This window comes from Salvelinus fontinalis, chromosome 3 (genome assembly GCF_029448725.1).
Source record: "Salvelinus fontinalis isolate EN_2023a chromosome 3, ASM2944872v1, whole genome shotgun sequence".
In the NCBI taxonomy this organism is placed as follows: domain Eukaryota; kingdom Metazoa; phylum Chordata; class Actinopteri; order Salmoniformes; family Salmonidae; genus Salvelinus; species Salvelinus fontinalis.
The window spans coordinates 13,132,572-13,145,711 of record NC_074667.1 but is presented as its reverse complement, the minus strand read 5'-3'; the positions used below and the strand labels follow the sequence as shown (position 1 = coordinate 13,145,711).

The 13,140-nt window shown below is 41.7% G+C and overlaps 1 protein-coding gene across 1 annotated transcript in view; it reads right to left on the bottom strand.

Moving 5' to 3' along the window:
* The window catches only part of LOC129839299 (potassium voltage-gated channel subfamily H member 1-like), a 77,005-nt gene extending 66,416 nt beyond the window's left edge, over positions 1 to 10,589 (bottom strand). The window contains exons 1-7 of the mRNA XM_055906620.1: positions 9,978 to 10,589; positions 7,086 to 7,209; positions 5,978 to 6,084; positions 5,729 to 5,857; positions 5,079 to 5,197; positions 3,391 to 3,558; positions 2,860 to 3,084 (exon numbers count right to left, since the gene is read on the bottom strand). Of these exons, the coding sequence (XP_055762595.1) occupies positions 2,860 to 3,084; positions 3,391 to 3,558; positions 5,079 to 5,197; positions 5,729 to 5,857; positions 5,978 to 6,084; positions 7,086 to 7,209; positions 9,978 to 10,050 (945 nt within the window). The 5' untranslated portion in view covers positions 10,051 to 10,589. The remainder of the gene's footprint in view (positions 1 to 2,859; positions 3,085 to 3,390; positions 3,559 to 5,078; positions 5,198 to 5,728; positions 5,858 to 5,977; positions 6,085 to 7,085; positions 7,210 to 9,977) is intronic.
* Between the last annotated feature and the right edge of the window lie 2,551 nt (positions 10,590 to 13,140).

Here is a 13,140-nt window from a genome sequence, read left to right as displayed (position 1 = left end):
CTCTGGAAAGTACAGTATCGGAATTAATTTAGCCCGGGGTTACTTTTGTTTTCATAGATGGACACGGAGCAGGCACCCACAATTAATGTTCCAGGATCTTACTCCGATAATGGTATGTGAATGAGTCCTAGGGAGGACAGGTTTCTGAACCATTTGGAGATTTAATTCCAGAATTTGAATGAGTCCCTCGTATGTGGCTTTATCAAAAATCCCATTACCCTCTTTTGCATGCTCAATTTGAATCAAGCTCTTGGCGTCTTCAAACGTCAACATGTGATGTGATGTGAAATCAACTGCTCATCGAATCTAGATTCCCTAAAACATTTAAGACTTTGTGTGGCATACTGTACAGAGAGGCTGAGATGCAATATGCATGGGCCTGGCGCTTCCCGAAAGGGGGAATCTACATTTAGTACTTAAGGCAAACATAACGCAGTGCGGTTTATGTAAGCTCACTAGCCTCTGCTCACGTTTGCCTCCATGACGTGTGCGAACCTACTGCACCAAGCAATTTTCAGCTCACCGGGGACACGTTCATGATGCAATTACGTTCAACTACAATAAACACATCTCCTCAATGAAAGGGAGAGAGGAAGCTCTGCTTCGTTCTAAGCCGAGAAAAAACAAAAAGCTCAAATGTGTCCCTGTGGCAACTTGAATGTCTCCCTACAATTGTCATTGAATACAAAACAAGGTCACTGTGCTGAAAGCCTTCCCTTCAGAGGAGCAGAATGGTTGCTAGCTGCACAGTGCTTGTATATGAGGCACAGCACCCGGATGAAAAGGAAGGATAACTGGCGTTGACAAGTGCAGCGAAGGCACATGCAACGCCCACAGGCTTTGTGGGAGCTCACTGTGGGGGTGCTATAATCTTTCGGCACACCACCCTTCGCACAACAACAGGCAGACAACACAACAGTACATAACACTGGAGATGTGGAGAGGAAAGGTGGTTTCTGCACTTTTGTTTTGGTTCTAAGTTACAATGCCCAAAGTTTAAGGACAAAAACAGTGTTGTGACTTGTTAATTAAGCTATAATTGGCTAACTATGTTTGTTGTTTGACCCTTTGAACCACTTTTTTATTCATTATTTAAATGTAATATTGACCTTTATCTGTGCCTTCTGTAGTACAGAGTCATTTTTATGCTGATAATACTGTACTTGGGCTTAGGCTAGAATGGTATCACTTGCAGCATCTATTGATTACTTTAAGGTTATCAAGACTAGCGCGTGAATCAAGACGATCTGGACCATCCTACAAAGGCCTCTGGGCCAAGTTTGCTTCCAATGAGTTTGTGCTGTTTTACCATCCTCTAATTCCTGTGTTCTTTTTAATATGTTAAAGGGATCTTCTCTGACTTTTTAGCCTCTATTCACAGTATTTTCCAGCAACCCTGTTGTCCGATGGTGTTTAAATCTTTGACTGTCGGGGCCTCCTGGGTGGTGCAGTGGTCTAGGGCACTGTATCGCAGTGCTAGCTGCGCCACCAGAGTCTCTGGGTTCGCGCCCAGGCTCTGTCGCAGCCGGCCGCGACCGGGAGGTCCGTGGGGCGACGCACAATTGGCCTAGCGTCGTAGGGAGGGTTTGGCCGGTAGGGATATCCTTGTCTCATCGCGCTCCAGCGACTCCTATGGCGGGCCGGGCGCAATGCGCGCCGGCCAGGTGCACGGTGTTTCCTCCGACACATTGGTGCGGCTGGCTTCCGGGTTGGAGGCGCGCTGTGTTAAGAAGCAGTGCGGCTTGGTTGGGTTGTGCTTTGGAGGACGCATGGCTTTCGACCTTCGTCTCTCCCGAGCCCGTACGGGAGTTGTAGCGATGAGACAAGATAGTAATTGCGATTGGATACCATGAAAAGGGGATAAAAAATTTAAAAAATAATAATCATCTTTGACTGTCTGGCAACTCTAAGGCAACCATTAGGCAACTGCGGGGGATGACATTTCTACTGCTGAGAAGTTGTATTAGAATAACATTCAGAAAGCGGAGTCATCCACATCATTGTTTTAAACCAAAACAATGCACATTTCTAGGGTTATTCAGTCATATCTATTTTCTGTTTTCAATTTGATATGACTCAGCTGGCTGTGGGTAGGACTGTATTGTAGAGTGAATAATGGTGACCACAGAGGTTAAAGGTATACTCGGCAATATGACATCATACACAGTGGGGCGACTTCCTGCTTACAGAGATTAACAACAGGATTAAAAGTAATAGTACGTTTTTACAGTACCCAAAACCAGTCTGGGATTTCAACTGACAATGGGTAAAAAAAAATCCTCGGCAAAAATAACTGTCAAAAATCTGTGATCTGTGATTATTTGAATCCAGTCCCTATAGTCAAGAAGCCATTTCTAAAGAATCTGGTAGTATGACAGAGCATTTAGTCCCATTATCGCTAGAAAGCTTAGCCGAAAACGCCAGCAGTCCCTATGGATGGACGTAAAATCCCTAGAGGCACTTCAAGTCACAAATAATTCAAACTGACTCAAAGTGACTCCCCCTACGTGAGTTTTCCTCAGTGCAGATGAAGATTCCCAGCGCTGAAGCGACTCTTGAAGTCTAACAAATAATATCTAACAATTTCACAACATATACCCAATACACACAAATCTAAGTAAAGGATTGATGAATTAAGAACAAATAAATATATGACGAGCAATGTCAGAGCGGCATAGACTACGATACAATAGAATAGAATACAGTATATACATATTACGCTACAACGATATGGTGAGCTTTCCAGATCCATAAAACAATGTGTGTGTCTGTCTGTGTGTCTGTCTGTGTGTGTGTGTCTTCATCCATATCCATCCATCCACAAACACACAGACCCCAGTTAACAAACAAACCACTGACCTCGTCAACGTTCTCGAAGGCATTGATGACGTCGTACGGCAGGCAGGAGAGCAGGTCGATGACGAACCACGTCTTGACGTAGTTCATCCGGATCAGTTTGGGGTCCGAGATGACCTCTCCGGCTGGCCCCACAAATGTGGTATGGAAGTTGAGCACGATGTCCACCAGAAAGATGACATCCACGATGCTGTCCACCACCAGCCAGGTGACATTGTTCTGCTTGGTCTGGAGTTTTAGAGTAGAGAATCTTTATTAGTTAAGTAGTAGAGTAGAGAATCTTTACTTAAGTAGTAGAGTAGAGAATCTTTATTTATTACTTAAGTAGTTGAGTAGAGAATCCCTGAGTGGCAATTTACAGCTGGTACATAGTCAATGAAAGTACACACAAACAGAGTAAAAATAAAAAATAAACAGTTTGCCAAGGTTCGGTTTGGAGTTTAGAGTAAGGGTTAAGGTTAGAGTAAGGGTTAGGGTACGGGTTAAGGTTAGGGTAAGGGTTAAGGTTAGTGAGTAGTTGAATAGAGTTTAGACCTTGAATGAGACGTTGTAGGGCACCATGATGGCTGTGTAGAAGGTCAGGATGAGGATGACCCAGTCCCAGGTGGTCTTGAAGGCGCAGTAGTGGAGAATGATGTGGGGAGGAGTTTTAGGCGTCTCCTGCTTGTACTGCGGGAGGATGTCTGAGCCCAGCTGGAGGACCTAAGTTTGGTTAAGAAACGGTTGGTAACGAGTCATGAATGAGTCAGTGTTTTGGCAGCTAGCTACCTTTAATTAGCCTGGTGGAACCTGCCTGATCGCTGCGTAGAATAGTGACCGCGATCAGACTGGTTCCACAAGGCTAACACTGAATTGGACCAGTGTGCAATTTGATTCTCCTGCTATTCACCATTCCAGGTGTGCGTTTTTACCTAGTGTACACAAAAATATGACAACATTTTAGTTTGTTATGACAGTGTCTCTTATTGTATGAGAGCGATAACTTTGACATAACACTCATAATAGAAAATACTAAGTCATGACAATATAATGACCCCATTCTGTAGTCTTTTGGACCACACAAAGACAGTTCAGTGTTGCCTTGATTTCATCTCTCGCTATCTCTTGGATAGTGTGACATAACTCTCTATCCCAATCAATATAACATACAAAATAAGACTGGACTTCCTCTCTCCCTCATATATTTTTTTTAATGAATTGATGGAACTTTCCAGGATCAACAAATAAACAAACGGAAGCCATTTTGTTTTACCTAAGCTAGCAATCACATCTCCCCATTAGTAAACAGAGCACCTTATCTGACCATCTAAAAACACAATTAGCTTTTCCACCATTTTTCAAGAAACAGGATGTTGCTAGAAGATGGTGGTGGTAAGACATCTTGGACTAGTCCCAGAAGATGTCAGAGGAGATATCTACCCAAGCAGTCAGTCCCCTTGGGATATCAGAGGACTAGAGACTTTATGTCTAGCCTTGCGATTTTCAGAGGACTAAGGACTATTCAATCAAACCTGCATTGCAGTATGGTATATACACTGTAGACAGTAGCATAGACGGCTCCCTTATTCAGAGTAAAAAAAGTGTACAGTAATAATCAAGTCCGTAAACAAGTCAAACATTGCTGAGGCAGATTTAATTGAATCCTGCTCTTGTCGACATCTCGGTCCTTTTATGCACTGATTATAAGTCACTCTGGATGAGAGAGTCTGCTAAATGAGTAATGTAAATGTACATTTAGGTTACACAACTCCACAGCAAAGGTCATACAACAGGGTCCCCCAATGGGCGGCCCACGGGACAAATTCTTCGTCAAATACTATATCTGTTTCGGCTTCTTGCGGTCAATTTGCAGTGTACAGATTATTTATAATTATGTTCCTGCTCCCCGACCATGCGCTCAAGCCCACAGATGAATGTAATTGGGAACTTCTGCCATAAGGGTTTATGGTCAGGACTATATATAGAGTGATCCTTCATATTAGAGTCGTGTCTGTCTGCAGAGTTACAGTTAACCAGGTGGCCAAGGGCTTGCGGTCTACTGCTTTGGGAACAGAAAGACACACTTCATTTAGCTCAGAAGTAGCGAGTGAGTTCGGGGACAGGATTAGGCATTTCATCTGAAGCTAAACAGAAGCGGGCTTGGAAATACGAGACGGTTGCTCCTTCCAGAAACACTTAGGCGGATGAGTGCTTATCAACAGGGACAGAGGCACACACTCTACCTCAGCAAGACGAGAGTGCTTGTGGACGTTCTCGCCCTTGTGGACGGTGGGCGCCAGCTGCTGCAACACTCCCCGGCTGCTCGTCAGAGCCCGTGTGAGCCGAGCGAATTTACCCCATCCTGAATGACAGAGTCAAAGAAATGCGGAATACCAAATCAACCCATATCCACTCCCTTTAGCTTTGAAATCAAGACTGAATCATGCTGCATTTCAACAAATGTGACACAGAGCTAAATTCTGTCTGAGTTTTCAGGCTACTACTCCCTAGGGATATCTGTAAATCTGAAAAGATTCGATAGGTGTATTCAGTATTGAGGAAATTCTTCATAGCTTATTAGATGGCAAATGGAACTATTACCATATGCGTATACCTATCCATTTCTTTCAGATCTACACGAACTGCCTAAAGACAAGGGCTAGCTAGTGGTTGATTCGGAATTCTGAGAAAGTCCAACATTACTGGCTCAAATGATCAGACAAAAATGTAAGTCGTAACGTGAAATGCTGCACTGTGGTATGTCTCTCAATAATGTCAGCAACCCACATTTGTAGCTCTCCAACACCAATTGTATCTACTATCCTCAGCTTGATCCTGTCCTCATTGAAACAGAATCTTCCTTAGATGATCTGAAATTCAGTGTCACGCCAACCTTTCACAGAGTCATCCTCAATGGGCTGTTTGAATGCGGTGATGTCACTGAAAGTGCACAGAAACAACACCACCTTGTCCTGCTCATTCCTGATCGGTGCGATCTTTACAAAGAACCACACCGGCATCCCTGTAGGAAACACAAAATGGCGTTATGATATCTGTTCATAATCTTACGTCTCTCATAAGTAATTGACGTATTAATTAAATGTGACATGATTCAATCAACGGAGAGCAAAGAAACACTTACGATTCTTCTTATACATGAGAATTTCGAACGAATTCGTCTCGTAATTCTCAAAGGTCTGTTGCACTTTCTCACCCGTCTCCTTGTCTGTGAGCTCCCCATACATGAAACTGAGAATTGCATTGTTGGTGCTAATTTACATACAAAACAAATAAAACTGGATAATACATTCAGATTCTTGAAACGAATTATCCAAGCTTCAAAGGCCTCACGAAAAACATTGCGGCTCACAAATAACATGGTTAAGCCATCTGCATAAGCACTGGTCACAGCGAATGTCATGTTGAATTGACATAAATACAAAGTATGTGTGCTATTTCAAAGGCACATTTTGAATTCCTTAGTGCCTACATCGTTTTCTCTCATTCCAAAACACTCGACTGCTGTAGACTGAAATAACCTGAATTTGCATGGAACAAACATTGTCAACTTATGTCTTATTTGTATTGGAGTAATAATATGATTACTAATGTATAGAATGTACTGTATGTTCATACGTTTATAGGCCAGTCTCCCGAACCCAGATTAAGCCTATTCCTGGACTAAAAATCCCTTTTATTATATATTTCCCATTGAATATGCCTTTAAATGGGGCAATCTGCAGTTCAGACAATAAAGCGGGCACCCTGCCATTGTTTTTGGTTAACAAGCTGTGGGATGGGGCTGGAGAAATGTTACCACTCTCAAATTAATTGACAGTGCAATGGATACAAGGACTAACCATGTGTGGTATTAAAATGATTGTTTTAACCATGTTTTGAGGCTATACAGTGTTTGTTTACAATAACAATCTTTACAAACAAAGGAGTAAAACAAGCTTTTATTTTTGGCTCTGATGGGGTATGACAGTTGAACAGCTAATGAGGCATCTAAGTTATATTCAAGAATCAATGGGTATGTATAATAATTTGAATCTAAAAATGGATGTAGCAAGTGCAGATTGCCCCTTTAAATCCAGGTGTAGGCTTAATCTGGGTCCAGGAAACCAGCCCGATATGTTTATATGTTCATGTAGATATACTGTATTTACACTCTACTGTATAGTATTGCTGTCAGTGAAACAAAATGCTGACCCACAAAATCAGTGGTGCCATAATGCAGTCATAAGTACCTGCAGGTGCTACTTTTCTGCATGACCTCAGCACGGTGGTAACCGGAGAGCTTGCAGAAGCCGTCGTTGCTGTACACAATGGGCCAGTCCACAATCTGGGCATTGCCCAGAACAAAGTTGGTATCTGCCCAGGGAGGGAAAACAACATGAAACCTGGTTCAGAAAGAACTGATAGAAACTACTACAGCACTAGTAACTGTCTGTAAATTCATTATTTTACTTGGAAGTTATAAGGTAACTGGACATAGGCCTACTTGTCTTTATTTCATGAAATCATTGTTGTACTTTTACATTTAAATTGAAAACATGGCTCAAATCTATCCAAACCTGTACACATACGTTATCTGTGGTTCCTCGTGTGTAAGGTGACAGTTGATGATAGTTTTTTTAATACAAATATGTTGTTGTTGTTAGAATGATATATTATTGGATGTAATGTATTTGTATTTTGTATTGTTTTAGTGAGTATGTGTATTGTGGCTGTGTAACTGCCCTTACTTACCTGCCCTGGGACTACAGGTGCAAATTAGCTTTTGGCAAATCCCGGTACATTTACATAGATGTTGCAGTATTGTAATATTGATGTTGATTGTGTTTTGTACCCTATATTATAAAAATAAATATATAAAAATAAATGTTTAATCCAAATTGGTAGTCAGCTAACAAGTTAGAGTTAGGTAAAACCAAGTATTACTGTAATGCTGAGCATTACGGCATATTGTTGAGTAATAACTTACCATCTACAGTACATCCATTTATCTATCTAGATAAATATCAGGCAGACAAAACACGGCTGAGGACACAGCTATTGCAATTGTGAGGTATTTTAGTTCGTTTGAAGCATACTTAAAATACTACCATCCTTTTAAATATGTACTGCCAACTATAGTATGTGAATGTCGAATTTATTGGACACTATAGAAACAGGCGAAGGGAAGCATCTGAAGCGTTGCCATGATGATATACAGCATATTGGCAAAGATGTTTTACTTGTTGTGGAAACTGAATCCGAGGCTACTGCAACAAGGTTGAGAGAAGAGGGGAAACGTGACAGTGAAATCAATATGCTGTACACAAAATCCAACACTTTCACTGTTGTCTTACAAAGGATAGTTCTATTATGGCTAGAGCCCGGCCGATATGACTAATACATCATCTGCCAATATTATTGGTCAATATTAACCTGATTATTGCATACTTTTTCATTTGCAGAAATCTACTACATCGAACCAGTTGCATCTTAGACAGTGTTTAAAGGGGTTACGATACGACACCATATATCCCTCTTGTGTAGTATTGGACAGATTCAGGGGCCGGTATCCATTGTACCACAACTTTAAGCCTGGTAAATTGGGTCTTGTCTGTTTCAGTGCAACCTGACTAACATTATCATTGGCTGAGGCAGTGGTACCAATCATTATAACATTGTCTATCATTGGCTCGTTAGGCAGTGATACAGCAGTAGCAGTGACCTCAGAAGGTGCTGTGTTTAATCGCCAGGCATCACTTGTAAGACTACATTCATTACAGTGTCATTAAATGGCCCAGTTCGAGGTGATGAGCCAGCACATTTCAAACAGCTGGGTGTTATGCCCTTTGACCTTAGCTGCCCCATTCCGAAAAACTCTGAGCAAACTATGAGCGGGGACTACCCCATTTGTGAAGTGGTCTTGGTACCATTATACATAACCTATGTGTCTATAATGGAGTGGGGGTAGAGAGAGTATAAGATGTTTTCCTCTCTTGTCTTGCACGCTCAGGGTATGGATGTTTCAAGCGTTTCAGATCAGGAGTGCTGATCTAGGATCAGGTCCACCCTGTCATCTTAATTCATTGTGATCTAAAAGGCAATAAACGCTGATCCTAAATCCCCCATTACAGTATACTTAATCTCGCTCTTATCTTAAGAAAATATGTATTCTTCATACGTATTGACAACACAGACCATCACAGACATTGGGTATGTCAAACATAATGTTTCACAAGACTGACACAACGCCTTGAAAACATGGGGAGTAGTAGGGAACCCGGAGGGAGTTTATCTACTAGAGTCTATTCCACATAGGATAGTATCAGGAATGAAAACTGGGGAAGCAAGTGCAGGGAATATTTGAGGGTGAAGCTATTCACTATGTGCGATTAAAAGAAAAATGGGTCTACAGAACACAAACAAGTCTATGGTGGATGATTTGGGGAAGAACATAAAGGGGACATTGCACTACTTTAAAACATTGTTTATACCTGTCTGTCTATGTGATAATGTCCAAACTGAAAAGTTAAAAAGAAAAGTGGTTAAAGCAAGAGGCTAAAAACAGTGTTAAAAACAGATAAATGAATTAACCAAAACAAAAGCTCCCGTGGCAAGCATGTCACTTTCTGAATAAGTCAACGGATTCATTTTGCCCAACAAGTCTGGGTGCCTCCACAAACCCCAAAATTCTAGACTATCTGAAAAACACTTGTAATTTCGGTTTAAAACATGAATCGAATAGGTATGTCAAGAGGAAAATATTAATCTACTAATTTAGTTATTTAATGCACAAATCATGTGGAATACAGTGGATGTTTTGGTTTATTTTTAGGTGCAGTAAAGGTGACTGGTAAGGAATACCAATGGTAGACACAGCTACTCATTCGAGTTGTTTGTTGTAAAGACAACATCAATTAAATGCAATTAGTTTTAATTGTTTAATCATTATTTTCATAGCGTGCTGGCTGTATAAATGTATAAATCAAATAGGCGAATCAAAAATTATTAAAAAACGGTGTCAATTGACGGTTAGTTGTCCTGAGAGTTTTGGCTATAATTAAATCCATGTTTTTTAATGATTGGCCAATAGGCTATCATCCACAGTGTTTCTTCCTACAAAATAAAAACGAACACATTCCTACCATTGGATCGTCGGACGATGTTCTCGAGGAAAGTGTTTTGTGGGGCCACAAGTCCTCGACGTCCACCTGCCATTCCGCCTTGTCATTCAACGTCGGTAAGAAGAGAACGCTTTTAGAGTGAAAGGATGCCTGAAGTATCCGTAGGACGATACAGCTGCTCAAATCTCCACTCTGCTGCTTGCATGGTCCCTGTTCTGCTTAGATATGATGAGCGGAAGAATCCCTCAACTCATGCTGTTCGACCGCACGTTCCGTGGCTGTGCTCCCCCTGTTGAAGACGGGATGCATGCAGAGAGCGCATCACCTGTCTCTCGTCTGACATCTTTGCACATGGGTACCCCAACCGGGTACCCTCACCCCCACAATCGTGTGAAGGAATACCGAGTAGGCTACTAACAGCCCTGCGTTTAGGCTATGAAGCACAGGTTATGCCTTCACCTGGAACCCAAAAATTGAAAACGGACTGGAAATTAGATTTTTTTGCGCAGTGGAAAATAACACAGCTATAGCTTGCACTTCACACTGGTTGGTTGTGCGTCCTCCTCGCCTTTGTTTGATGCATGAACATGGGCTTATAGGGGAATTCGAGGAGGTAGCCCATATTCAGAAGTGCAAGGACTGGCATCCCAAGGACGCCACACAGTTGGACACAACACACACACACAGAGACAGAGGGAACAGGGTTGGGTAGGTTAGGCTACTTTCTAAATGTAATGTGTTAGTTACTAGTTACCTGTCCAGAATTTCAATCAGTGAGGTAACTTTTGGATTACACCAAACTCAGTAACTAATCTGATTACTTTCAGTTACTCTTGGATTACTTTCCCTTTAAAGGAACACTCCACCCAAAAACTCTTGGTATTTGTTTTATTAGTCCATTGTTGATATCGTCCAAAAATGTTTTGCATCATACCAGCTGTATTTCTGTATTTTGAAAGTTATAGATCTTGAAAACTTGATGGCTGATATGCAAAACATTTTGGGACTATATGAACAATGTACTAATGAAACAAATACCAAAAGAGTTTTAGAAGAAGACAAAAAGGATCCATCAAACTCATTTGGTATGTCATCATAGTGGTTGCTGACTTGTGGTCAGACTTGCTATGGTGGAACAAGTTTAAAAACGTTTTCCAATACTGCTTTGAATGTCATTGAGTCAACAAAGGTGTTAGTGTTTCCCCCCCCCCACAAACATCCTTTCTGAATTTAAAAGTAGTTCCTGAATTTAAAAAGTATCTGTAATCTAATTCCAATATTTTTTTGCTGGTAACATGTAATCAGTTACTCATAGAGAGACAGAGAGAGAGGATAGTTGCAGATGGTCCTAGTTGTTTCCCCGAGTTCAATATGGCACCATCGAGTATCTCATTCTATAGGGCTTATTCAGATTGAAGAGAGTTGTAGCATAGTGACGAAATTACATAAATTATGTTATGTGACAAAAAAAAAACTGATTTTGGGTAAACAGTTTATCTTTATGTAATTGTACTATGACCTCTGCTAAGAGATCTGCACCCTTATGGCAAGGGAGGTATAGTGCACTTACCCCCCCCCCCACAAATATTATGTTTTTGCCATTGAATAGATGTAAGCCTACATTACAGGATAGTACATCTAAGCAAGACTGTTTTCTACAGAAATGCAGTTCATATGTGGTACACTACAGTGGCCTGCATAATAAGTTGAACAAAAATAGACATTTCTTTAGCCATATACTTATCTTTATTCATATCCAGTTTGCCTCCTTTTTTTTTTTTTTTTTTTTTTTCACCTTTATTTAACCAGGTAGGCTAGTTGAGAACAAGTTCTCATTTGCAACTGCGACCTGGCCAAGATAAAGCATAGCAGTGTGAACAGACAACAACACAGAGTTACACATGGAGTAAACAATAGACAAGTCAATAACATGGTAGAAAAAAGAGAATCTATATACAATGTGTGCAAAAGGCATGAGGTAGGCAATAAATCGAATAATTACAATTTAGCAGATTAACACTGGAGTGATAAATCATCAGATGATCATGTGCAAGAAGAGATACTGGTGTGCAAAAGAGCAGAAAAGTAAATAAATAAAAGCAGTATGGGGGGTGAGGTAGGTAAATTGGGTGGGTAGTTTACAGATGGACTATGTACAGCTGCAGCGATCGGTTAGCTGCTCGGATAGCAGATTTTTAAAGTTGTTGAGGGAGATAAAAGTCTCCAACTTCAGAGATTTTTGCAATTCGTTCCAGTCGCAGGCAGCAGAGAACTGGAAGGAAAGGCGTCCAAATGAGGTTTTGGCTTTAGGGATGATCAGTGAGATACACCTGCTGGAGCGCGTGCTACGGGTGGGTGTAGCCATCGTGACCAGTGAACTGAGATAATGCGGCATTTTGCCTAGCATAGCCTTGTAGATGACCTGGAGCCAGTGGGTCTGACGACGAACATGTAGCGAGGGCCAGCCGACTACGGCATACAGGTCGCAGTGGTGGGTCGTATAAGGTGCTTTAGTAACAAAACGGATGGCACTGTGATAAACTGCATCCAGTTTGCTGAGTAGAGTATTGGAAGCTATTTTGTAGATGACATCGCCGAAGTCGAGGATCGGTAGGATAGTCAGTTTTACTAGGGTAAGTTTGGCGGCGTGAGTGAAGGAGGCTTTGTTCCGGAATAGAAAGCCGACTCTAGATTTGATTTTGGATTGGAGATGTTTGATATGAGTCTGGAAGGAGAGTTTGCAGTCTAGCCAGACACCTAGGTACTTATAGATGTCCACATATTCTAGGTCGGAACCGTCCAGGGTGGTGATGCTAGTCGGGCGTGCGGGTGCAGGCAGCGAACGGTTGAAAAGCATGCATTTGGTTTTACTAGCGTTTAAGAGCAGTTGGAGGCCACGGAAGGAGTGTTGTATGGCATTGAAGCTCGTTTGGAGGTTAGATAGCACAGTGTCCAGGGAAGGGCCGGAAGTATACAGAATGGTGTCGTCTGCGTAGAGGTGGATCAGGGAATCGCCCGCAGCAAGAGCAACATCATTGATGTATACAGAGAAAAGAGTCGGCCCGAGAATTGAACCCTGTGGTACCCCCATAGAGACTGCCAGAGGACCGGACAACATGCCCTCCGATTTGACACACTGAACTCTGTCTGCAAAGTAGTTGGTGAACCAGGCAAGGCAGTCATT